General features: G+C 41.4%; 1 protein-coding gene across 4 annotated transcripts in view; it reads left to right on the top strand.

The window, feature by feature from the left end:
* The first annotated feature begins 2,880 nt into the window (after positions 1–2,880).
* The window catches only part of BICDL1 (BICD family like cargo adaptor 1), a 93,639-nt gene continuing 69,397 nt past the window's right edge, over positions 2,881–27,122 (top strand). Inside the window, exons 1-2 of one of the 4 annotated variants that reach the window (XM_014727566.3) lie at positions 2,881–3,436; positions 9,874–10,089. In XM_014727566.3, coding sequence (XP_014583052.3) covers positions 3,005–3,436; positions 9,874–10,089 — 648 coding nt within the window. In that variant the 5' untranslated portion in view covers positions 2,881–3,004. The remainder of the gene's footprint in view (positions 3,437–9,873; positions 10,090–27,122) is intronic. The other 3 variants (XR_011420804.1, XM_023647042.2, XR_011420803.1) reach the window with 3 other exon arrangements.

Raw genomic sequence — 27,122 nt, 5'->3', positions numbered from 1 at the left:
TATTCCACACATGAGTGAAATCATCTGATGTTTGTCTTTCTCAGTCTGGCTTATTTTGCTAAGCATAATTCCCTCCAGGTCCTTCCATGTTGCAGCAAATGGGATGAATTTGTCTTTTTTTCTGGCTGAGTAGTATTCCATTGTGTATATATACCACATCTTCTTTATCCAGTAATCAGTTGATGGGCTCAGATAGTTTCCATGTCTTGGCTATTGTGAATAGTGCTGCCATGAACATAGGGGTACATATGTTACTTTGGATTGTTGATTTCAGTTTTAATTTTTAATATGGTAAATATCAATATCAAAATCTATATAAACTAAAGGTTTTTGCGGTCTTCAATAATTTTTAAGAGTATAAAGAGGTTCTGAGATGAAAAACTGGTAAGAACCATTATTCTAAATAATTCTCCAAACTTGGGCTGGTCTCATTTGACCATCCACAGAAAGATAGTGCTTAGGGCCAAATCTACAGTAGAAAATGATCACTTCCTAGTCAGGTTAGGCAGTAGAACATTGTGAGGAAGGATCTTCAAAGTTAGAGCTGGCACTGTAAGAATTCATCCTCACAGTAACAGGTAAGTCTAATAGAGTAGGACCATTGAGTTCAACAGGGTATGCCAAAGACCTTTTAAAAAAGATAGGCTGCAAGTCCCAATCAAGGAAAAATAAATAGCTAAAACATCTGATTAGGAATTGTTTGCTTTTGATGTGTGTGTCTCTATAGATAGATGAAGGAGAAACTTGTCCTTTCCTAATTAAAAGGAAATTGCAACTGGATCTCACCATGGGCCCACAATATCTGCTCAAGAGGGCCTAATAAAACGTGTTAGAACAGGCCATTACTGTAATGGTACCATGGTCACCTTCCAAAATCTAGCTCTAAGATTGATGCAGGAACCCCTCTATGGTCCGTCTCCTTCCCAGCCAAGAAGCAGACAAAGCCAGCCCTGAGGCTCAGGACCTTTCGGATTCTCACCTTCAGTCTGAGGATAGAAAGTGATGTATATAGTTGAATATGGCTTAGGCTGTGAATTTAATAAGGAATAAAAGTCATGAGAAACCATTTGGCCCATTTCAGCCTCTTGGTGTCCTGAAATTTCCATCTCACTGTGATGAAAAGAATCAAGGTATGATTTAACTGAAAAGGGGGTTGCTGTCCAAGAGGAAAGGGAAAGAATAAGGACCAATTCTAGCTTCAGACAGCATTGTTTCTGAAAATAGGAGAGAGAGCATCCCCGATGAGGTCCAAGCAACTACTGACAGGAATCATCCAGCAGGCTCTTCAATCCTTTGATCATTCCAGGAAGCTTTCCTGATACCACCTTCCATATTGAGCCAGGTCATCTTGGTCACAAATTATCATTTATCCTCCTCAAGACTTGTGTGTGAAGAAAGTAAAAAATAATGATTTACATGAACCCTGGTGTCGGCCTGCCTGGATCTGATCTTGTAACTCCCGAGGCTTCAATTTCCTCCTCTGTAAAATGGGAAGTGACAGTACTTACTTCATAAGATTCTTGTGAAGATTATCTAAGATAACGCATAGAAAGCACTTAGCACAAGACACGGTACACACTAAGTGCCTAATAAACCCAAGTTATTATTAGGGAGAGTCTTTGCTTCGTATTCCCATCTGTGAGCAATTTTTTCCGTTATTTCTCAACATAACCTCTTTCTTTCGAGGCTGTTGATCTCCGAGGCATCTGGTCCCTCAGATCCCTGAGTCATCATCGTTAAGATGCCGGGTTTCTGAAGTCATCCCTTCTCCTGCTGCTCTCTAGGGCTCCCTCTCCTGACTGCTTAGCTCTCGTAGGGGCCAGACTCAAATTCTGTGCCTGCGAGTGTCTCTTGGGGCTTGGCCACCCGTCTTGGAGGAATGGCCCAAGTGCTCCTTGGAGACCACTTATGAGGAGGCCACAAAACTGAGCACCGCCAGACTCAGAGAAACGCCCCAGCCCAGCAGCCGCAGCGAGGCCGGGGACGGGGTCGCGCCCAGAGGTGAGAACGAGGCCGGGGGCGGGACCGCGCGGCGAGGTGGGAACGAGGCCGGGGGCGGGGCCGCGCTCAGAGGTGAGAACGAGGCCACACCCCGAGGTGAGCGTGCTGGGGGCGGAGCCACACCCCGCTGTGGGCGCGAGGCCGGGGGCGTGGCCGCGCCGGGGGAGCCGCCCCGACCGTTAGGGATGCGCCAGCCGCCTCCACCGGCGGCGCGCGCAGCCGCCCCCAGGCGTGAGGCAGCCCGGGGGTTAAGGCCGCCGGCGCCACCTGGGCGCCGCTGAGGAGACCCACGAGCCGGCGAATCCCGCGCGGGCGCGGCGAACAGGTGCCCGCGCGCGTCAGGCGCCGGCGAGGGGCGGGGCGAGGGGCGCGGCCGGAAGCCCGGGGCGGGGTGCGGCCGGCCCGGTGAACAGGAGGAGCCGAGGAAGGCAGGAAGGAGCTCGCCGGGCTGCGGGGCGCGCGATGTGGAGCCGCCGCCTCGGCGCTTGCAGCAGCCGCCGCCGCCGCCGAGCCGAGGGACATGGAGCGCGGCTGCAGACAGCGGCCGCCGGCAGCAGCAGCAGTAAGCGTCGCAGCGACAGCCGAGCGCAGCCCGCCCCGTGAGGCGCTGCCCGGCCGGCGGCGGCAGCGGCAGCAGCAGCAGCAGCAGCAGCAGCAACAGGGCGGCTGAAAACCCGGCGGCGGCGTTCCTCGTCGCCACCGCTCCTCCCGCTTCGCGGCCCCTCCGCCTTCCCTTCCTCCGCCTTCCCTCTGCCACCGCCTCCTCCTCCCCAGAGCGCGCCGAGCAGCTGAGCCCGGGGGCGGGGGCGGGGGCGCGTGCCGCCGGCGCGGGGGAGGGGCGGGCCGGCGCGCGCCGCGCCCAGGGCTCGCGGGGACCCGGGGGGCGCGTGCCGCGGCGCGAGGCGAGGCGCGGGGCGCGGGGCGGCGCGGCGGGGCCCCTCCCCCCTGCAGCCTGGCGCGCGCCGGCCGGGCCGCACCGCTGCGGGCTCCGCGCGCGCGGGCCATGTCCGCCTTCTGCCTGGGCTTGGCCGGCCGCGCTTCAGCACCCGCCGAGCCGGACAGCGCCTGCTGCATGGAGCTGCCCGCCGCGGCCGCGGACGCAGTCGCGAGTCCAGCCGCCGTCGCCGCCCTCATCTCCTTCCCCGGGGGCCCCGGGGAGCTGGAACTGGCGTTAGAGGAGGAGCTGGCGCTGCTGGCGGCCGGGGAACGGCCGTCCGACCCCGGGGAGCATCCTCAGGCCGAGCCCGGGCCTCCGGCCGAGGGGGCCGGACCGCAGCCACCACCCGCCCAGGATCCCGAGCTGCTGTCGGTGATCCGGCAGAAGGAGAAGGATCTGGTGTTGGCGGCCCGGCTGGGCAAGGCGCTGCTCGAGAGGAACCAGGACATGAGCCGGCAGTACGAGCAGATGCACAAGGAGCTGACAGATAAGCTAGAGGTGAGGACGTCCCTCCTGGGATGGGTTGGAAGCAGGGGGAACCCAGGCGCCCGTCCGCCCGCCCGGCTCTGGTAGCTTCGGGAGCCGCTCACCCACCCCACCCCACCCCACCCCACCCGACTCCACCCGTTCCTTGCTCACCCTGCCTCCCAGAAAACCGCCGGGGCTGGGGTAGGGGTAGGGTGGAGGGTTTCGGATTATCAGATCAGGGCACTCGTTGAACGCACCTGACTTTCTCACCCTGCTCGCAGCAAATGGGTCCATGCACAGGTCTAACCGCTGTGGGCCGTTCTATATATGTACTGTACACAGAATCTAAAATAGAGCTTACAGTATGACTAATTTGTACAGCACTGAGGTGATGTCTGCACGCCGAGAAATGAGAACGTCGGGAAGCATTTAAAATATGCTCCAGGTTTTCGGAGAGGGAGTTAATCTCTAATCAGGGTGTTAGCCTGAAGCTTTCCAGTTCTGGCGTTACGGCCTCCAGATGCCCTTGTCTTAACTTCCCCGGAGCTCAGAGTTGTGGGAAACAAGTGCCCCTAAAGGAGCTTTATATAGCTTTCAAATACTCAGGGATTAGGAAATGTGGTTCCATTGCAGAAATCAGGCGAGCCTAGGCTCAGCATGTGACCGTTGGTGGTGGATTTAATTTGGATCTAAGTATTTATGTGTATTTAAACGGTACTGTGTTGTGGGTCTCACACATGCACCTGAATGGCTAAATGCAACCTATGAGAACCATATTACTTTAACTGTTGTTATAAATACCCCTTAAAGTATTTATAAAATTTCTACTAATTCTCTGGCAGTCTTTTGGAGCTATGCCTGTTTGTTTTCTTGCCCTTAACTAGAAAAGGGACTTGAAAGAGGTGCAGAACACCAGCATTTCTAAAAATTAGATTTTAAAAAGCGGGGTGGGGGAGATCTCTGGCAGTGGAGATGAGCTGATCTTTTTCTGCCTGTGCATTTACTGTTGTTACCCAGTTTGGTTGCAACCAGTTCTTTTTATTCTTAGTTACAAGAGACTAGTACCGTCCTGAATAGGGTCTGAAACTGACGCTACTCTGGTTCCATATCACTGCTACTGGTTGAACAGTCAGAATGTAGGTTCCAAAACTTTTCTGGAATAAAATTTAACCATGTTTGTAGTCTAATGACATATCAGAAGTAAATCAGAGAGAAAAAAGGAAAGCGATGAGTTCCCTGTAGTTCAGTTGGCCTGTTAACTAGGTCTGCCAGTCGATGAACTCCCAAGATACCACTCTGAAAAGTAGTTTGTGAAACCTATAGGTAGACTGCCAAAAAGCAACCCAATGAATTGAACTGTTTAATTTTCACTTGAAGTAGAGGTCTCGAAATGAAAGGGTATCTTTTTATAAAAGAGAGATTGGATTACACGACTCTCTGTAGAAGTACGACTGCAGAGATTTGTACGTGTGATCTGAATTCCTTCAGTGAGGGACTTGATTGAAGAGGCAGCTAACTTGAAAGGAACATCATATCAGCCAGTTTGATTAGTGACAGATTTCAGAGTAATCCTGAGTGTGCAATTACACACATCCTGGATTCCATGTGGAGCCTTTATACATTTCTTCAACAGAGGAAAAAGATTTCAGAATTCTATAACAAGAAAGCTTCTATTGTAAAAAAAAATAAGTTACCTTTGACTTTTTGTATTGACTTGATAGACAATAAAAAAATAGTTTAAAGCTCTTGTTTTTTTAAGTGTTCACTCCTCAGCAGGTCAGCACATGAACTCTAGCATTAGGTTTATTTTTAATTTCTGGAAGTTGGTTGCACAACAATGTGCATGGTTGAACTGTACTCTTAAAAATAGTTAAGATGGTAAATTTTATGTATACTTTACCACAATTTAAAAAGTAACATTTTTTAAAGGTTATTTTTAAAAAGCCAAATATTGATCATTATTAAAGCTGAGTGATGGGAAATTCAGTTGTACTATTTCTTCTAGGTATGTTTGAAAATTATCATTAAGAATTATTAGGGTTTTTTAAAACATATATTTAAAAATATCTTATAAAGGTATTGTCATTAGCTCCTTGTTAATTCTTCTAGTTTAATATTAGAGTGACAAACCTATTAACAGGGGACTATTTCATTTAATACCAGCAAGTGAATTTTCCCCACTGTGTATTTTTTAAGTAGCCTAGATTTTAGAATGTCTGCTTAGACAAAATAGTTTCTAAAGTTTAACACAGCCACTCTGATATATTTTCAATTAAGTTAAACGTTTAGGAGCAGAGAACCAGCCCTTACTTTAAAATGCATTTGTAGGGGGCCGGCCCCGTGGCGGAGTGGTTAACTTCATGCGCTCTGCTTCAGCGGCCCAGGGTTTCACCAGTTTGAATCCTGGGCACAGACATGGCACCGCTCATCAGGCCATGCTGAGGCCGCGTCCCACATGTCACAACTAGCAGGACTCACAACTAAAAATACACAACTATGTACGGGGGGACTTTGGGAGAAAAAGGAAACATAAAATCTTTAGGGAAAAAAAAGCGTTTGTAATTTTCCACAAACTGTCGCACATTGGGTCAAACACATTTTCTCACAGGTTGGTTTGAAAGCTAAACACATGAGTGGACTCTGGGAGAATGTTGATTTGACTATTAAATAATTGGGCTGGTTTTGTTTTAGTCCCATCTCCTCCCTTACTATTTCACAGTTGGTACCTTTCTACCTTCAGGACCAATTAGCCATTTTCAATATCTGTATTTCTACCTATTTATTAGTTAGTATTGAATACCTCTCCAGTTCTGTGTGCCAAACCTGAGATTTTGTTTTGTCATTTAAAACATGAAGTACTTGATCTTACACTGCTCTCGCATTAAAGGCACACTCTTTAAAGTCTTTAATGATTTAAAGGTTAACATAGAAGTTTTTTAGCTGTACCTCTCTTAAAATGAAGAAGGTTCAAGCCAAGATTCAATTTAATTTGAAAGACTGTAAGGTTTTGGTCATTTTTTCCACCCTTAGATCGACTATATTGTATTTTATTCATTCACTGAATCAGATTTTTATATGCTTAAAGTTCTAAACACATTTAAAAAATTTATTTCTTCTGCATCTACAATTAGCCCTTTTGCTTTTAAAACTTATATCCAGCCAAGTCCTTAGTTTTTTCCCCAGAATATGAAATAAGACAGTAACTTGCATTTATACACTTTTTTCTTCAGAGATCAAATATTTATTTAGTTTTAAAAATTATTATTTTTAATGTGCAGCATCCCCATTTTCCCCATTCCAGCTGAGAGTGAATTATCTCTTACTGCAGAGACAGTGTTTTTCCTCAATTACCTTTTCTTCCCCCTTTTGTAGGCCAATTCTAATGATTCTAGTACCATTTTTTTAAAAGGGCAAAATGAGTAAGATGAAAATGAATGGGAGTCACTAGTAGATTTAGGGGAGCAAACCCAGGGGTCCTGATTTGCATTTAGTGCTTGATCCACTTAAAAAATAGTACTTTTTCTTTGTATTTTTCAAGAACTGTATCTTGGACTTATGAGCATGGTATTGCTTTTTGGTTCTTTACAGAAATTCATATTTTTAACAACTGTTTTTAGGTAGGCTGATGATACTAACTTTTGTTTTTTGAGAGTTTTAAGTAGGCTTTATTTTCTTAGAATGGTTTTAGATTTACGGAAAAGTTGGAAAGATGGCACAGAGAGTTTCCATATGCCCTGCACCCAGTTTCCTCTATTATTAACATCTTACATTAATATGGTACACTTGCCATAATTAAGGAACCAATACTGATATGTTGTTATTAACTAAATCCTTAGTTTATTCAGATTTCCTTAGCCTTTACATATTGTCCTTTTCTGTTCCAGGCTCCCATCCAGGCTACCACATTACACTGTTTTCATATCTTCTTAGTCTCCCCTTTGCTGTGACCATTACTTAGACTTGCCTTGTTTCTGATGACCTTGACAGTTTTGATATTAACTTTTTTCTTTTTTTATTGAGGTATAATTGACATGTAACATTATATTATTTCAGGTGTAAATTTCAACTTTTAAAATACCATGTAACCCCGAGAACCAAGAAATAGCATGGACAGAGCCTCACCTCCACACTTACCGATATTCTGCCTAGAGTTTACTGGTTAATTTAGCACTTGATTGAAAATATAATTCTGCGAGAAACCTTTCTTTTCTCAGTGTAGACAAAAGGCTAAATTCTGTATGTTCATTGGAAAGTCTTGGTGGGACAGCTGAATTAGGATTGTCCGAATTGTCACATGTCCAAGGAAATAGAAGGACAGAATAGACTGATCAGCACCGCCTGTCCTCAACAGGCCCCTCCCCCCACAAGTGGATTGGGTTGTTTCAGTTGCCTGGTTGGGCTGTTCACTAACAGCTGTTTGCTGAATGTTTTTAAGTCTCTCTGTTCTTTTAGAACACAAGCCTAATTTATCTGGCCTCTCAATAACACTGTGATTACTGACCTCTTGTTGCCTTCTGCTCAGTCTTTTTCATTTTGGAAAAACTCAATAAAACCAAGTATCACAGTTTTGGGATTGCAGTTAGCATTTGTTTCTGCATTTCTTCCTTCTGAAATTTCAACAGTGACTAAAACATTCTCATTTTTGGAAGTTTAGCAATATGAAGAAAGCATGAAGCAGAAAATTCTCATGCTCATGAGTAGAATTCTGTCCTTTGTCATTCCTTGTCCCACATGCTCCAAACTGAGGCTGTCTAAAGTATAACAAGTATAAGTGTGTGACTTTTTCAACAAATATACTAGAGTGGCTATATGCAAGTTGGTATTTCCTTAAAGTGGTCAATTTGCAGGGCTGTACATTTATTTCAGTGAAAACTGCCTTTGCTAATGTGCTCAGAAATTTAATTTTGGATCACTGTTTTTTTCTTTTGCCACATTATTTGGACTGCTTTGTTGTGGTAAATTTTCATCTTTTGGGGGGTAAATTCAACTTTCGGAAACATTCACAAGTCACTCAGAGCAAAGTAAGAGGAATAAGATGGCAGGATGAAAAGGGATAATCTCTTTTTTAGAAACATCTCAGGTGTGAAGTAATGGGACTGATTTTGTTGTATAACCATATGCCCTGGCCCTTCAGGCTTTTGAAAAAAATTTTTTAAAGTGAGAACTTGGAACTTGAAGCATGGCTTCCCAAGGTGAAGAGATGACTGAGTACTGTGAAGTAAAGATTCGTGTGCTCATCCTAGCTTGTTGAAACGATCTCAGTGTTTGATATCAGCCTTCAGTGCATCAGAATTTCCTGTAGAACCAAGATAGATAGATAGATAGATGCACGCTTGCCCAGGCCTCATCCCATTCTTAACTGAATCACAGTCTTTGGAATCGGGGTCCAGGTGGTATATTTTGAACAATTACGCAGAGCTTTTCTGAGAGCACCAAACGTTGAGGACCATTACTTTAACTTCTATTTTATATATTCCTCGAGGTATAGACTTGGCTTGTTTGTACATCCTGTGCTTTTTAAGTAGGAGAACATACTTGCCCCTGAAAAGAGACATCTATGCTTATGTCATAGAAACAAAAAGATGTTCTTATTTCCTTCAGTTCAAAAGAACTTCCACCATCTATACTTTTCTTGCATACCATTTGTCACACACAACTTATTACTTTTATCAGCCTCTCTCACTAGAATGAAAACTCCATAAAGGCATGGGCCATGTCTGTTTTGCTCCTTATTACATCCCCAGAGCAGTGGCTGGCCCCATAGTAGGCACTCAGGAATGAATGAACGGATCGAAAATAAATATGCAAGGCTAATAGGCCATGATTGAAAGTAGAGCTGAACCTGCACTTGCCTTAATGATTTAGAAATACAGTGCTATATATAGCAACAAATATTTATTGAGTTGTGATTTAGAACGCTAAACAGAGTCAGGTGACTTGGACACAGATCCCAGCTCTGCCATTTACTAGTATTGACCTTGAGCTTGTTACTTATTATCTCCTCTTGCCGCATTTGTAAGAAAAGATGGTTAATCTGAAGGATCTCTGGAGTTCTTTCTGTCTCTGAAAATTCTGTGATTCTAAGTGCTTGGTCTTATGCCAGGCACAGTAGATGATTCCAAAAGAAGCTGCCTTGAGGACTCATTTTAAGTTGTTTAAATGTGTAGTTCACCAATTAATTAGATGACTTGCTAAATTTCAAGTGAATTCCTACGTCTACATAGTAACATTAAATATTTTTAATAGGAATGGCATTCTCCTTGAGAAACCAACTCCTTCCCTGCTCTGGAAGAAGGGAATATATTTGTGGCTGTGAAATGGGCGATTTTTTGTATGTGGCAGAGTGTTCTGTTGTGCTGACCGACTGGGAAAAAGAAAAGTTCCACACAGGAGAGTGTGAAAAGAGAAAAAAACGAGAGGCTGTGGAATTTTTAATAGTTTTTAAATCCTCTTCATTTTTCACCCAGCACTTAGAACAAGAGAAACACGAATTAAGAAGACGATTTGAGAATCGAGAAGGGGAGTGGGAAGGACGTGTGTCAGAGCTGGAGAGCGACGTCAAACAGCTTCAGGATGAGTTGGAGAGGCAGCAAGTTCATCTACGGGAAGCAGACCGAGAGAAAACCCGGGCTGTCCAGGAGCTGTCAGAACAGAACCAAAGGTTACTGGATCAGCTCAGCAGGGTGAGTCACAAGTGAGGAATTTATGGTGTAAATTACTAAAAGTTGAAACAGAGTTTCTGTGTCATGTTAAACATATATATGGTAGGAGTAGTTCTGACTTTTTGTTGCCTTTGGTGTTAATAGCAACAAGTTAAATATTTTTCACCTGTAAGAACTTGAGCTGTGCCAAACTAGGAGTCAGGAGCCAAGCCTCTTGCCTGTCATTAGCCAGCTATGGGGTTTTGACAATCACTTAACTTGGGTGTTTTCTCATTTTTAAAATGAAAAGGTTGTGCTTAATGATTTTTGTCCTTCCTTGTAGCTCTAAAATTCTATGATTCCGTTACCTAGAGGAAGTCTGTCACTGGTAAAATTATGTTAATGCATTTAGTTCAAATATTAAATGGTGCTGTCTTTAAACTGAAAAACTTAGGGAAAATTTCTGGAGTAAATGATTTCCATTGATATTACATTTGTGGATGTACATTCTTTCATACTATTTAAATATGAGAGGAGGTATGTGTATCTATATTTAAAATTTATTTTCTTTATTTCCCTGTTAAGTAAAAAATTCTTTGCTTGTACCTTTGTAGGGTGGTGTCATGGAAGTATTAATTAATTAACCAGGGTCAAGACTGTAAAGTGATTGCAAAAAAAAGGAGTTTGAGTACTGAATAGGTGGAAATCTCATTTAAATATAGAACATACCTTTTTAACAAATGCAGGAATGTTGTTAATACCCTGCTCTCTAAATCCACCTACTTTTGAAAATTAAGAGCTGGATTTACTATTGTACCTCAGTCCGTCTCATGTGTTGAAAATAAAACTACTAACTCTTCAGTTACCAGAGGAAAAAAGAACTTCTACTCTGATCTCATCCCTAAGCACAAACGTTCTCATGAGAGCACTGTCTTGGTCCGCCTGGTTAGTGTTTGGTGCTTAGGTCTTTGGGAAATGCTTAGCTAGAGCAGCATATGGTAGATTCTTGGCAGTTCCACTACTTCAACGGGTAACACTGTATGAAGTTGTTTCATTAGTTTGTGTCATAGTTGCTTCCCATAGGTACTCTGAGACTGGTCACAACCTTCATGCCTCACAAGGAAGTGTGAAGTAAATGCTACCACTGCAGCAAGGGAGAGGAGGAAGGAGAGAGAGAGAAGGAAGGGGGGAGGGGTGGGAGAAATAGAGAAGGAGGAAAAGGTGAGAGAGGCGGAGAGAAAGGGAGAGAGGAAGGGAAGGAGGGCAGAAGACAGGAAGGAAAGAAGGAAACAGAGAAAGAGATGCGTAATAACTTGGAAAATAGCTAGTTGCAGGAAATATCCAGATGTATGTGAAAGGTGAGAATTCAGGTGATGGGTAGAGCTGAAGATCTTGTCTTCAGGCTTCCCATCCAGGGAATCAAATCACTATTTGATTGGCTGGAAAGGAAGAGTTGGACAGTTCTTCAAGGAGTCATTTACAGGGCCAGCTCAGTAACAGCATTTTTGACTCAGTAAACCTTTTTCAGCAACTGGGAAGGGAAGTTCTATTCTTGTGAAGGTTTTTGAGTCTTCGTTCATTATTCACGAAACATTGAATTAACCAGATAGGCCTGGCCAGATTGATTTATTTGTTCAAAAACATTTATTTAATACTTACTCTAAGCATTTCTTATGGAGACTTATGAAAGGAATACAACAAAACAGAACAATTAAAAGGGACATCCTTTGTTGGGGACTAAGTTTATGTTACAATATAACATGGGCTGAAGCAGAGTTAATTCTGGTTTCTGATCTGGTGAAAGATAGATGGCCAAGAGAGATGAAGGGAGAAAGCAAATATTAGCATGACATAGCAAAAGAGCACAGAGCTTGGAACTTAGATGCGTGTTGAATCTTGACTCTGCTTCTGAAAAACTGGGTGACTTGTTTGTGCCTCATTTTCCTTGTCTTTAAAGTGGGGGTAAAAATTGGTACCTCATGCAAGTACTGTTGAAATGAAAATGAGATAACGTATTTATGTTAAGCAGTATATGAAGGTAAGGATTTGTTTCAGTGTTGATGGTTATTTTACTAAAGCAGCATCTTTATAGTTGAGGTTCCTTTGCCTAATTTCCCTGCGGAAAATCCTGTTAAGCTGCTCCCAGAAGAGTATAGGAGGATAACATTTCCACTAAATCTAGATTCTTGTTATCCTCTCTGGCCTTGAATGTAGGCCCTTGGTGAGTTTCGTCGCTTTTTTCCCCTTTTTAAACAGGACAAGCCCCTGGGGTTTCCATCAGCAGCCAGTTTAGATGGTGTTTTATTGTCATTTTATTAACTGAGTATTCAGGAACTAGAGGAGTTGAGTACTTTGAAGTGAATCAAGATTCTCCTAGGACAAGCTAACAGCCAGCAGAGGTAGTAGAAGACAATGCTTTTCTTATAATGTAGATAGTGTGTTTCATAAGCGTGAAATGTATTTCACAGTTTAATAATATCTAAAATGTAGTACAATATTTCAAAAATGATGCTTTTGTCCAAAGTATTTTTAAATATATTTCCTTTGCTGCCATGGCCTCCAAGTTTCTCTTTAAAAAAAAAAAAACAGTTCTCTTGAGATACAATTCACATTTACTTTTAAAAAGTGCACACTTCAGTAGTTTTTAGTATATTCACAGAGTTTTGCAACCATCACCACTATCTAACTACGGAGCATTTCATAGCCCCCCAAAAACAGACTCTGTCACTCCCCATTCCTTCTAAGCTACCCCATGCCCTGACCCCTGGCAACTACTAATCTACTTTCTGTCTCTATGGATTTGCCTGTTCTGAACATTTCACATAAATGGAATCATATTTGTGTGACCCTTTGTGACTGGCTTCTTTCTCATAGCATAATGTTTCCAAACTTCATCCAAATTGTAGCATGTATCAATACTGCATTGATTTTTGTGGCTGAAGAATATTTCATTGTATGGATATAACACGTTTTGTTTATCCATTCATTAGTTGGTGGACATTTGGGTTGCTTCCACTTTGGGGCTATTATGAATAAGGCTTCCATAGAAATTCATGTACAAGTTTTTGTGTGACCAAGGTTCTTTTCAGCTCTAAAATAGGATGCTGTGAACATATATATCCCATGAGCTTCTGGATCCTCATTATGATGAAGGAAGGGATAGATACTGTTCTAATTTTATAGCTGGGAAAACCTGAGGGACAGAACCATATGTGACTTGATTAAGGATCTTCTAATTCAAGAATGATTAGAGTTCCTGTGCCTCAATTTCAGATTTCTGAGACAGCAGTTAAGATCGCAGGCTTTGAAGCCAGACAGCCCTGGGGCCAAACACCAACTCTGCTATTGACTAGCTGGGTGAACATGGAAAGTTTTTTCAGCTTTTTAAACCTTAGTTTACTCCTCTGTATAATGGAAACAATATATTATTACTATTACCTGATAATATTATGAGGTCTGAATGAGATAATATGTGTAAAGATCTAACCACAATGTCTAGCATATAGTAAGTGCTCAATAAATGGTAACTTATCATTATCATGTCCTCATCATGTAGATGGGATTTCTGTATCTAGTCAAATGTTGATTCTCTAACTTGAGAGCAGAAGAATCTGAAGTGTCCCTAGTACATATCAGTGTATAAAAATGTTTTGTTTAGTAGTTAAATCTCTATTCAAAAATATTTGTGTAGGGGCTGGCCCCATGGCATAGTGGTTAAGTTCAGTGCACTCTGCTTCAGTGGCCTGGGTTTGCAGGTTCAGATCCTGGGTGTGGACCTAAACCACTCGTCAGCCGTGCTGTGGCAGTGACCCACATACAAAATAGAGGAAGATTGGCACAGACGTTAGCTCAGGGCTGATCCGTCTCAAGCAAAGCTGGAGGAAGATTGGCAACAGATGTTAGCTCAGGGTGAATCTTCCTCAGCAAAAAAAAAAAAAAAAAAAAAAAGTGTAAAATTGACCCTCCTAGGAGTTGTCAAGTTTATCCTATGGCACCTAGTATCCCCTGGACACTGCTGCATATACCCTGCGGATACCTCTATCCCAGTTTATTTGCTCATTTGGACAAAATGCCCTCTAAATTCTCTTTTAGCTTCTAAGATTCTCTGAGTCTCATTTTTGTGAAACTCAGGCTGACATATTTGGAGAAAGTGTAATTCACATTCTAAATTAGAAAATAACACTGCAGTGGCATTGACAGTGGGTTTAATAGGACATGTTAGACACTTATCATCCTAACTATATTGAAAGTGGAAAGAATACACTGGGCCTTGCTTTCAGAAGGAAGAGGTAAGAGACATGGGCCATGCTTGTTGCCTAAGGCGAGTACCTCCATATAAAGCTTAAAGTGGAGGTTTGTGAGAATCCTTCTGATACATAATACAGTACTTTTCACCGACATTACAACAGAAACCTCCAGAGCCCCAGACGGCAGCAGCAAAGATATCAGAGTTCTGGTCAGTGTCAAAGAGTCCTGAAGTGATTATTCACTGATTTAACCTGCCACAGTTATAACACAGTTCAGGCACTGTGGAAAGTTCTTAAAGCCTGTGTGCACAGCAGCAAGCCAAAGCAGCGATTTGAACAATGTCGAAACAGTCTTGTTCATAATACTAATAATGTCAGTAATGAGTTTCTTCCTTAGCCTTTTCAGTCTTCAGAAGCGGTTAAAATAAGATATTATTTTTAAAATGAAGCTCAGTAATGTTAGAAACGACAATAAGAGTTAAAAGAAGGCCTGTGCACAGTTTGTGCTAATAAAACACTGTTCACACATTCTTGCAAACGCTAAGGTCAGACTTGAGCACCTGTTGACCAAAGAATGGGAAAAACAATTTCTTCTAAAAAAGTGGGATTTAAAATTGCTTAGGGACTTCTAAGATTTTCCTTCCCCAAAATGCATGGCTCTAGAGTTGGTAGCAACTGGCTAGAAATTTTCTTACGCTTTTTCCCTGCGGTTGTATACCTGATGGATCAGTCACACCTCTTTCCTCCTCCTTTCCTCACTCCTCATCCCACCAACAGCAGGACCATGTGCTTGGTTTTAATCTCATTTTCTTACTAGTGTCAGGGCTTCAGTTCCCTGCAGGACTGAATGTGTACAGTTTTAGCAATCCTTTGAATGGATTATTATGTTGATTTTTGCTTTGTCCATTTAAAAAATCATGAGATATTTAAAGTGCAGAGAAAAATACAAATCCAGCTTTGTAAAATGTTAACATTTTGTCATATTCAGATTTTTTAAAGAGATAAGACATTATTGCTGCATTTGAGGCGCTCACCTCATGCCTCTCCACTTTTCCAGAGTTATCTTCCTTCCTATTCATGTTTTTATACTTATACACACACACACACACACACACACACGTATATGTGAACTTATGTATATCTTCATTATATATATACACCTATGTGTCCACTAACAATGAGTAATAATTTAATTTTTTCCATGTTTCAAACATTTAATAAATGGCAGCTTCATGTCCACATCATTCTTCAACTCGTTCTTTTGGCTCAATGTTATGTTTGGGGGATTGACCCACGTTAATAAATGTAGTTCCAGTTCATCTGTTTTAACTGTTGTTTGGTGTTTCGTTGTGCCGTTATAGTACCATATATTTATCCATTCTCTGGTTGATAAACATTTGTTTCCAATTTTTCAGTCTTACAAACTTTCCTGCAGTGAATATTCTTGTGCCTTTTCTTGTGCACATATATTTGCATTGCTCTGGGGATAAACCTAGTAGTAGAATTGCTAGGTCCATGAGAAAATACGTCTTCATATTGCCAGATTGCTCTCCAAGAGGGTTAAGCAGGTTTACGTTCTCAACCAGCAGTGTGTATGAGAGACAGTGTGTGTCATTCTTCACATCCTCACCAACACTTGGTTATTGTCAGATTTTTAAGTTTTTAATCAGTCTCATATCTGTGAAATGGAATTTTTGTTGTTTTAATTTATAATGAATTATGAGTGAGGTTAAGCATCTTTTATTTATTTATTTATATTTTTTTGAGGAAGGCTAGCCCTGAGCTAACTGCTGCCAATCCTCCTCTTTTTGCTGAGGAAAGCTGGCCCTGAGCTAACATCCATGCCCATCTTCCTCTACTTTATGTGTAGGGCGCCTACCACAGCATGGCATGCCCAGTGGTGCCATGTCCGCACCCAGGATGGGAACCAGCAAACCCCGGGCCGCCAAAGTAGAACGTGCGCACTTAACCACTGTGCCACCGGGCCAGCCCCAGCGTCTTTTATTTTTATGTTTATTGTCTATTGCCTGTTTATATCTTTCACCTATTTTCTTACTACTGTATGTGTAAGTTTTTTTTACACATTCTTGATACTATTGTATTTTCACTTTGTTTATGGAGTCTTTTACTAAACAGAAGTGTGTACTTTTAACAAAGTCAAATAATTTGTTCTTTTGTGTTTTTCTGTAATCCTGTCCTCCAAGTCATAAAGATATTTGCTCATATTAATTACAAAAACCTAAGACTTGATTTTACGTTTAGATCTTTAATCTATCTAGAATTTATTTTTCAGTATGATATAGGGATCCAGTTATGTTTCCTGCATGGAATATTATCTCAGCAGTGTTAATTTCCCCATGAATTTCTAATGCTGTATGGACTTTTTAAGGAAAAAAAAAAATCCTAGCGTTTAATCTTGACTAAAGAGCTAGGAAAACGTAAAATAAAATTTTTAGGAGGTTATGGAAAACTGTCTTAGTTTGCTAGGACTGCCATAACAAAGTGCCACAGACCGAGTGGTTTAAACAACAGACAGTTACTGTCTCCCAGTGCTGGAGGCTAGAAGTCCAAAACCAGGATGTCGTAAGAGCTGGTTCCTTCTGAGCGCTGAGGAAGAGTCTGTTCTAGGTCCCTCTCCTTGCCTTGCAGATGGCTGTCTTCTCTCTGTGTCTCTTTGCATTTCTTCCCTCCATGAGTATCTGTCTCTGTTTCCAAATTTCCTCTCCTTAAAAGAACACCAGCCATATTGGATTAGGGCCCACCTGATGACCTCTTTTTAATTTAATTACCTCTGTAAAGATCCTGTCTCCAAATAAGGTCACATTGTGAGGTACTGGGATTTGGACTTAAACATTTGAATTTGGGGAGAGGAGGCACAATTCAACCCATAACAAGAATGATCTGGGGGTGTTTTTTGCCAACAGGTCCAACTCTTGGCTCTTAGCGCTGTCTATGGGAGGCATTCACAGTGGTGCCATGTTCCTTGGGGCTTCCTTACACTCAGTGACATATTTACACACCAAAGATACACATGCTTATAACCATGTGACTAAGGGCTGCCATGCCCAATGGGGAGAGATTTAGAACCCTTAATTTTATTCTTTGAAAAAGTCCCGGATCCACCTCTCTCACTCTCGTTTAGTGACTAACTGGCATTCTATTCTTTTGAGTAAAATGGTGAAACTTTTATTATATTTTTAGATCTTCTTTAATTCAACGTTCAGCAAATATTTATTGAGCAAGGCACAGGGGATGCAGTGGGGAACACAGGACCTCTGTTGTGTGAGGCTAGTAGGAAAAGTTATATAAATAACTAAACAAATCCACAAGACACTATAGATTGTAGTAGGTACTATGAAGGGTGATCTGATGGCAAATGACCAGAAGAAAGAAAGCGACTTTAGAAAGAGCAGGTGGAGAAGGCTTCTGTGTGGAGATAACGTTTGAGGTAAGACGTACAGGGTGAAGAGTCAGCCATACAAGAGCTGGGGGAGCAGCGTTCTTTGATGGATCCTGTTAGATTGCACACTCTTTGAGAGCCAGGCCTGCATCTGTCGTGTTTATTGTTATAAACAGGTATCTAACAGAGTGGGCGTTCTATAAAAAGTTGTTGGTTGTCATTTTTGTTAAATGACTATCTAAGGTACCTAATAAAGAAATGTTTAGAACCAGAACTTTCTGAAGAATACACAACCCCTCCATGCACTCTGTAGAAAAGCACTCTTGACTCTCAAACTCACTCTTATGCCGTATATGTGCTATTCAAAAACCAGTGGTCAAAGGGACCATGGATGTCAGTGCTGTGACAGACAAGCTGTAGACGATGGTGACTCGTTTGCCTAGAGATCTAGTGTTTTGTGTCATGCTGTGTTTCTCCAGAGGTCTCTGGGTTGGTCAGTTACTGAGTGACTGGCCCTGTAGTCCTCTGACCTTGCTGATGGAGATGGAAATGAGCATTTTAGCGTTTACAAAAAAAATTCTCTTGTCTCATGGGAGGGTTGGCCGTTATTTGGATTTGGGTATCATTATGGCTTCCCCCCTCTTCCTGGGGGCATAAACGCTGGACGAAAAAGAACTCCCTGTGTGCAACTCTCTGTCATCTTATCCATTCTTAGAACCCAAAATGGTCTGTAGTGTGGAGAAGGAGGCAGCAAAGGTGCCTGCTTTTGAACAGAGCCTCATCGAGGATGCATAGCTGCTCCATGTGCAGCCCTGGATGTAAAACTCCTGAGAATTCCTCTTAAAAATCATTATTTTTTCCCTTCTTCTTCTTTGAGATTTACAATGCTGTATTCTTTTAGCTTTTATTTTCCCAGGACCCTCCCTATTAGTCCTTTTTCCCCTCATTGCAGCTCTAGAAGTGTCTCTAACAAACCCATCCCTGATTCCTCATATCCACAATTGTGGGCGTGTGCCTCGTCACTGTGGCTTTGTGTATCACTATCTAATTGTGCCAGTGGGAGAAGCTGTATTTGGGGCAATATACAGAAAGGGCTGTCCCAAAGGCTGGATGAAGCCAAAAAAGTTGTTACTGTAGAATCACAGATAGGGAGGGGGATACAAAGAATTCAGCAGGAAGTTAGGCGTAGGTCCAAGGCCAGGAGACATCAAAGCCCGCATTTCAAACTTGAAGGGCTTAGGCCAAGATACCTGGAGGAACAGTCTGAAGACTGGTGATGGAGAGGTTGAAATAAAGAACAAAGACCCACTTGTAGTTCAGGTGAAGCCAGGCAGTTTGAAATCTGTGTCTATGAAAGCTTGGCACCAGTGGGGTGTTCTTTTGTAAAACTTGATTTATCTAGCTAGGATAGAGATGGTTTCTTAAGGAACTAAGCCTTACTGAAAATCCCTAACTAGATATTCAGAAATTCCAATTATGTCCCTTCCTTAAGTTTCCACTCATAGATTTTGAAATTAAAATATATATATACACATTGTTTTTTCCAATGGCAAAAAGAACTCATGTTCATTGTAAAATGAAAGTCAGACAATACAGAGATGTTTGATGTAAGCAGTGAAAATCCCCCATGATCCTCCATCAAAGAAAATACTAATGATGATATGGTGTTAATATTTTTGTATTTCTCTGTATATCATACACACATGTGCATAATTTTTACATTTATTTTTTCTTTTTAAACAAAATAGTTTTGTTAATTTTTTTCACTTTATCTTAGACTTTTTTTCATATTTTTAATGGTTGTATGTAGTATTCCATGTACATATGGATGTACCATTTCCTATTGAAGAGCATACGCATTGGTTACAGTGTTTTAGTGTTAACAAACACTGCTGCAGCGGACATCTTGTTATATATCTTTGCACTCTTATGTTAGCATTTCTCTAGGATGGATTCCTAAAAGTGGGATGTCTAGGTCAAAAGGTATGTACGTTTAAATTTTTAATAGATATTATCATATTGCCCTCCAAAAATGTCCAAAAAGAGTCTACTCTCCCTAACGTTATCTTTATTAAGGCTGAAAAACCTATCATTCTGCATGTATAAGTAGTAAAACTATAAAGAAAATGGAGGTGATTTTCCTCACAGAAGTCAGGATAATGGTTACCTGAGGAGTTGTGTGTGAGGTGGTTGTTGTCATCACGGAATGATGCTTGGGGAGGAGGCTTCTGGGATGTTCTACTTCTTGACCTTGGTGGTAATTACATGGGTGTTTGCTTTACAAATAGTTAATATATGTTTTATGTATTTGTCTTTATGTACATTATATTTTGCAATAAAAAGAAAAATCAGTCATTCAACAAATATTTTTAATGTGTACCTACTGTGTGTGAAGGACCTGTTCTGCGTAACAGAGATACTTAGCGAACGAGATAAATTCCCTATTCTAAAGTAATGTAGTAGGTTGACAGTAAAAAAGAAATACATGAGAAATACAAATCAGGTAGTGTTAAGTGCTCGGAATACAATAAAGCCAGGTAAGGGGGAGAAAGTGGTAGCTACAGGAACAACTCAGTTTTTAATAGAGTTGTCGGGAAGGAACTTTTGAAGAGGTGAGGTTTGAGCAGGCACCTGATAGATAAAAATGAGCGAGTGTTCCAGGCAAAGAGAACAGCGTTGAAAAGCCTAGGAACAAATGGAAAGCAGGGTGATGTGACTGGGGCATGGTCACCTTGGGAAGAGTATAGGAGATGAGGTCAGAGAGGTACCCCGTGGCCAGATTATGTAGGGCCTTTCCAGCCATGATACAGAGATTTGGGGTTTTATTCAGTGTGCTGTGAAGCCAGTGATGTGTTTTTGGCAGGAGAGCATCATGACCTGACTGATAGCTGTTTTTAAAAGATTACTCTAGCTGCTGTAGGAGAATGGGTTATAGCAGCCGGGGTGGGAGCATGGAGATCAGTGAAGAAGTGACTCTCCACGGGGAGAGTTGATGGTAGCTTTGATTGTGGAGGTGGTGGGGAGGGTTAGATTGAGTGTGTGTTTTGAGGTAGAACCAACAAGACTTGTTAACAGAATGAATGGATATGAGAAAGGGAGTTAAGGAAAGAATAATAAAAAAATAACTCCTAGGGGTTGGCCTGGTGGCCATGAGGTGGTTAAGTTCGTGCCCTCTGCTTCGGTGGCCCTGGGTTTGCAGGTTCCCATCCAGGACACAGACCTACCACTGCTCATCAAGCCATGGCGGCATCCCACATAAAATAGAGGAAGACTGGCACAGATGTTAGCTCAGCGGTGATCTTCCTCAAGCAAAAAGAGAAGGATTGGCAGCAGATGTTAGCTCAGGGCCAATCTTCCTCACACACACACACAAAATGACTTCTAGATTCTGTCTCCAATGAGAATTCTGTGGTATTGAGGTGAGATTTTGCGTAAATTTCCCACAGCCTCTGAACTCTCTTCAGTACCTGAGACTCTGTTCTAGTACTTTTTGTGTGGTTTTCACCCAAGCATTTACTCATGCAGAGTGACTGAAGCTGTATTCAGATGCACGCCTGCTCCCCCCTCCTGAGTTCTACCCTCTATGGATTCCCCACCTCCTCCTCATCCAGCCCTCACACTCTCCCTCCTAGAGGAGCCACTCCTCTGAGTTGGTGTCTGTGAGGTGACATGTGTAGGAGGAAGTTGATGCGAACAGGTGCTTTGTCTGTTTCCTGCCTGTTTGGAGCTGTATTCCTCAGTCTGCCTCTCATGTCTCCTCCACACACGAAGAATATACTATGCATACTGGCTGGAGCTAATCTCCCCTGAAAAGACTGATTTTCCTCTGAAGAGTCAACAGATCCTTGTTCTTTAAACAGCTGTCTTGGAATTAGCAGCTTTGCATCTGATACACTTCTGGAAGCAAATTTCTCCCAGATTTCTTTCTCAGGGTTAAAAGCTTTGAGATAGTGGCCATTAGTGTCATAGCCACTCTGCCTCTGGTGGGTGATGCGTGGCCATCTTTGTTTCTAGGACACTTTACAGTGAATGACAACAGCTGCTCATCAAAAGTAGTGTTAATTGCTGAATGAGCTTTTGTTCCTTTTGGGGTGGGGACTGTATTACTTGTCTTCTCCTTAAAATCTGCTTCATTTACATGTGTTGTGTTGTTGTAGAAAAAGGACATGGCAGTTTTTAGTCAGCCTATCCTTGAAAGAAGTTATGAAAACGAGATTATTTCCCAACCAAATAACAGTAATTTAAATTTCCAAAGGACTTTCGCATATGGGACCTCCTCTGATCTCATTCCCACTCTGTGCCTGCAGTAATGGTAATTATTTTTTACTTGACAGATGAGGAAGCTGAGGATCAGCAGTTCAGTGACATTGCCAGGGCCTTGCACTGGTTACAGGTTAACCGCTGGTGTGAAGCTTGGTTTTTGTACATTTTCAAGGATGGGTAGTCAATCAGAAATAAAAACTTCCTCTTGTGCATTTCCATCTTATTGGCATATTTTTTAGTTGATATTTGCTGAGTTTACCGTTTTGGATGTCCCTTAACTTCAGAGTCACTGAGTAAAATGAATCCAAAGGTTTGGGATCTACTTAGCAGCTTCTGTTTGTTTTATCAAGGGTGTGCTAAAAGTATTGAAAACGATTTGTTGAGAGAATCACTTCAGCTAGACCAGAAAACGGGCTTTTGCATGTAGGAGCTCTCTTCTGTGAAGACAGCATTTCCAGCTTTTTCCAGATTGGTACTATTGCTAATTGGTAGGTTAAACACATTAGGGTGGTAATTGCTTGTTCTTTCAGCATATGGGTGTTTTTATTGGTAGATTTGCGTCTTGATTATTTGAGCCTGTTCTTAATTATTTACCCAGAGAGAGCCATGCCTGATTCAGGAGTCTTCAGGTTGGTTGTGTTAGTTACAACTGTGTCTAGTGGCTGATTGTCTTTTTCAAAGGAGAGAGCCTACGGTTCTAGCATATTAAGTCTAAATTTGGGGGGTTGCAAGGCCCAAGATTCAGCTGAATCACTGTGGGAGTATATCTTCTCAATGCTGCTGGATTTGACTTAACACAATGGCAGCCAGCTTTTTTTTTAAATTGAAATCTGCATTCCCTTGGACCCTGTAGACAACTTAGTGTATCGTGTTGGAGTGATGAAAACGGAGTTCAATGGGCTACCCCTGCCTGATGTGAACTGGGGCCTCCACATTTTGTACCTAGCAAATGGGTTGCGGGTGGTAGAAAGGTTGGAGTTTACCGGCAGAGAAAAAAAATTTGGTAACAAACTATGCACTCTTTTGTTTCCTAGGCTGGTGAACCCATAGTTCTGGTCCCTAAATATTGTTGCCTTGAGAAATAAACTGTCTGTATTCAGTAAGTAAACATAATCAGTAGAAAAGCAGGTAATGTTTTGATTCTGATTGCCTCTTCTCCATTGCTCTTTATTGGAGTCCACAACAGTAATCCAATGCTATTGTATAATTTTTAGAACTGAAAAAGAACTTCTAGCCTAGCTGGACCCGTGGTTTATAAAATGTTTACTGTTTCAGACATTCTGCAAATTTAATTATGTTTTAAAAAATTTGTAACACTTTGAAGAACCGTTACCAAAATAGCTATCATGCACTGTCTTGAGATAGATACCACACTGCACGGATGAAAGACCGCTGGTCCCTCAGCTAGTGCTGCAGCTGACTTGCTTTGTGGAGGTACTGGCTTACAGCCTTTCTTGCCATCTCTCTCAACTAGAGAGTACTATGCTGCTGTAAGGTGGGCTATGTACAAACTGGTGACATTTGTAACTCTCTCATTGAGTGAATTAAAAAAAATTATTTTCAATACTTTAAAATCAAAACTAAATGCACAAATATAGCAATACTGAGTAAAGCTGCCAGTCTCATCTTTATCCTCCAATTTCAAATTGTTTTGAAGAGACCTCATTCTTCTTGAGTTTATAAATATTATACTTAAATTTATAAGATACTTAATATTAATAAAAGATTACCTTTATCTCTATCTGTTTATTGAGACATCTCTTAAGATTTCATATGGAAAAGGGTGGTACTGCCAAAGAAAACTATAATTAAAAACTGTTGGTTTACGTGAGTGATTCTTGAACTGTGTTCTGAGGAGCCCTAGGTTTCCAAGAGGTGCCTCAGGAATGGTTGCAAGGAAGACCTGAAAGGGCCATTAAGCTGGTGGAGTCCTACACCCTTCTCCATTTTCATCTCACCCTGAGCATTTTTATGTTTCATATATTGAAGTTCTGCTTAATATTTTATTTAAAAGGTTTTTATTAAAAAGCTTTTTCAGCTGTGTATTTTAAAAAATGATTTGCTAATCACAAATCTGTTAATACATAGTTCAAGAAGCTAGGTCTGGGGAAGTTAAGTGACTTGCAGTCCCAGTGCTTTGCTACTTCCAGCGGGGCTCTTACTGAGAAGTCAAACTAGCCATCTCTTTGGAAGTAAATACTATAATAATGATTAAGGAAAAACGGAGTGGCATTCACTGTTTGTAGAGGGGTAACCCTAGTTATGGTTTTATTAATTAATACTGAAGTTTCTATAACAGATAAATCTCAAAATCTTAGTAGCATAGTAGAGGAGTTAAACACTGATATTCCTGAGTGGTGGGTGGTCCTCAATCAGGCAGTGATTCAGTGATCCAACCATCTCCTTCCATCTTGTAAGTCTGCCACCTTCAACAAGTGGGCTTCCAAGTTCGCAGCAGAAGGGAAAGAGCCTGGAAGGTTTTCTGTAGGCCATGCCTGGAAGTGGTGCACATAGCTTCCGCTCATTCACTCATCAGAACTCAGTCACAGGGCTGCACTCAGTTAACAGAGAGGCTGGGAAATGTTGGCCAGCTTTGTGCCCAGGGAGAAGTGGGTTGGTGAACAGCTAGCCAGTCTCAGCCATAATGGTGTCAGTAAAAAGAGTCGTGGACTTTCCTTTTCTAGGCTTTGATTTTCTGAAGAAGTTGGAATGGCTGATTGCTAAGATTCCACCAGTTCTAACTGGAATGGCAGACATAGCTCTAACAGTATCAGCGTTTTTGTGCACATACACCATTTTGTTCCAAATAGAGAAGCTGTTGGTCTTTTTGTCCTCAGGTAGTATCTCTGATAATCACAGATTTGGGTAAATTCGTTTGAAGATGTAGCTTGATCCAGAATCCCCAAAATAAAGAAAAGTGGTATGCTTTTCAGATTGCCTTGGGGTAGGATAGACCCATCCATGGTTATATTAGGTAGGCTAACACCATTATAACAGATAAAATGTAAGATCTCAATGGCATCACATAATAGAAGTTTATTTCTCATTCTCATAACAGTATTCCTGTTTAAACATGAGGGGGAAAAAATAGCATCATGTTTTAATGGAAAGAATTGGCCTGGAAAACAGAAGACCTCAGTTCTAGTCCATGCTCTGTCACTTTCTGACTTAAATAAATCCTCACTCTGGGTCTCAGTTTCTGTGTCAGTAAAACAAGGGGATTGAAATAGATGGTTCTTTTCACTCTCTAAATGTCTGCGTGTATATATGTGATCTCTGTTAAAAAGAAAATTCTTAAGGGGGACATTCTCACATTATGTGGCATATTGTGAGTCTGATAGTTTTGTAATGCTGCATTCTTTATGTACAGGAATGCATTCATCCTTCTCTAAGACCAGGGGCTGCTGCTCCTCTCACCAAAATTCAGTGCCTCTATATAATGAGAAATAGAGTTTGAGATGATTGGTGCCACAGCAAAATTTACTTTCCATTCCAGTCATGACACATGAGGTACTTTCCCTGCACACAACTGATGATGTGGGCAGTGAGGAGGTGTTTACGTGCTTTTCCTGTTTAAAATTATGCAGCATAGTAATAAGGTTTTACGAGGCTGACATTCTCAACTCTCTACGAAGTCAGATTTTCCACATTGCCCTAATAGTAGTCGGATTCAGTGCTGCATGTTTGTCATTTGCAGAACTGGAAGAATTCCCCTTACACACACCTCTCGTCATCAGTTGCTAGGTTACAGCTTTTTACATTGTCCCAGTCTGGTGCTGTTGCTATGGATACTAGTTGTTCCTCCTCCTATGGCACTGTTCTGCTCAGGCTCAGAGTGCAGGTAAGACGTAACTATGATGTCAGAGATGTTTTAGCATATGACTTTCCCTCTACATTAATGATAAGATCTAAGTAATAGATATCAATTCCATGTTTTCTAACATTATATAAATTAAGGAAACGAGATATTAGCTGAATCATGGACATACTCCATCACTTAGGATGTTTATTCCATTATTATTCTGCAGAAGTAAAACTGCCAGATAGGAGACCTGCCATACTGTGTCCAGTTCATGCTGGACCAGCATCCTACCTCCTATAGGAATATCCATGGAATATAATCATTATCTTTGACATTGCCCTTAAAGGTTAGGGACATGTGGGGATGCTCTTTGTTAAACCTAATTTATCCAAATGTAATGCCTACGGTCTAAATTGTATTGCTGTTTATCATCACACATGGTTGTGTTTGCTTTCCTGCTAGGTTTTAGAAACGTGAAGGCAGGGACTGTGTCTTTAACTGGTTTTTATATCTGACAATGGCAGCGATCCAGAAAAGGCTTATTGATTTGTTCTGAAGACTGAAAGAGTAGGTAATTACTAATTTGACTTAGATTTCTAGCATAGTGTTTTAAGATGGTAAGAACCTCTTCAAATGACAGTTTTAAAGGTTGAGCTTAACCCATGTTACTTAGCTCTCACCAAGTCTGACTCTTTGATCTCACAGTGGAAGAAACAACTAAGGTCCTAAGAGGATGTGACTCATTTAAGGTCACAGAGCAAGTTAAGCTGTGGTTTGTGCAAATGTGTGTTGTAAAAAACAGTTTAAAATCTTTTCAGTAAAATTAATTTTGTTTACTTAAACAATAGTGTTTTGTTTTATGCAGTCTGTTTACTTAAAAAGCTGGCAGACATACATTATTAAAAAGGAACTTCAGTGTTAAACAGGAGCCCTGTGAAAAGCACACCAATTTTTTTTTCAAATCAACTCAAAGCCTTGCATTCTACTTAAATATTTGAGTTATTCCTCAAAAACCAGATTGAAATTGAACATAGCATAGAATTGAAGCCAATCTTTCGAAATTAACATCCTATTTAAAAACTGGCAGAATTCAAATTAAAAAGTCATCCCTTGCATGTGATGGTACTTTCTAAAGTGAAAGGAATTTTTTTACCAAATGGAGTCCTTTTTTTGGGAAAAAACAAAATGAATGAAAATGTGTCTTCTGAAGCAGACTGTGGAAGGTGTCAGTTAAGGACGTTCACCCTCGGTAGGGGAGAAAGACAAATCCCGTGAGAGTCAGGGAAAGTGACAAAGCAGAAGCCCTCAAGAGATGACGTGTAATTCCAGATGAACCTCCCCTCCTTCCCAGGACCCGAGATTC

Source organism: Equus caballus, chromosome 8 (genome assembly GCF_041296265.1).
Source record: "Equus caballus isolate H_3958 breed thoroughbred chromosome 8, TB-T2T, whole genome shotgun sequence".
NCBI lineage: Eukaryota > Metazoa > Chordata > Mammalia > Perissodactyla > Equidae > Equus > Equus caballus.
This window is presented reverse-complemented; position numbering and strand designations above follow the sequence as displayed.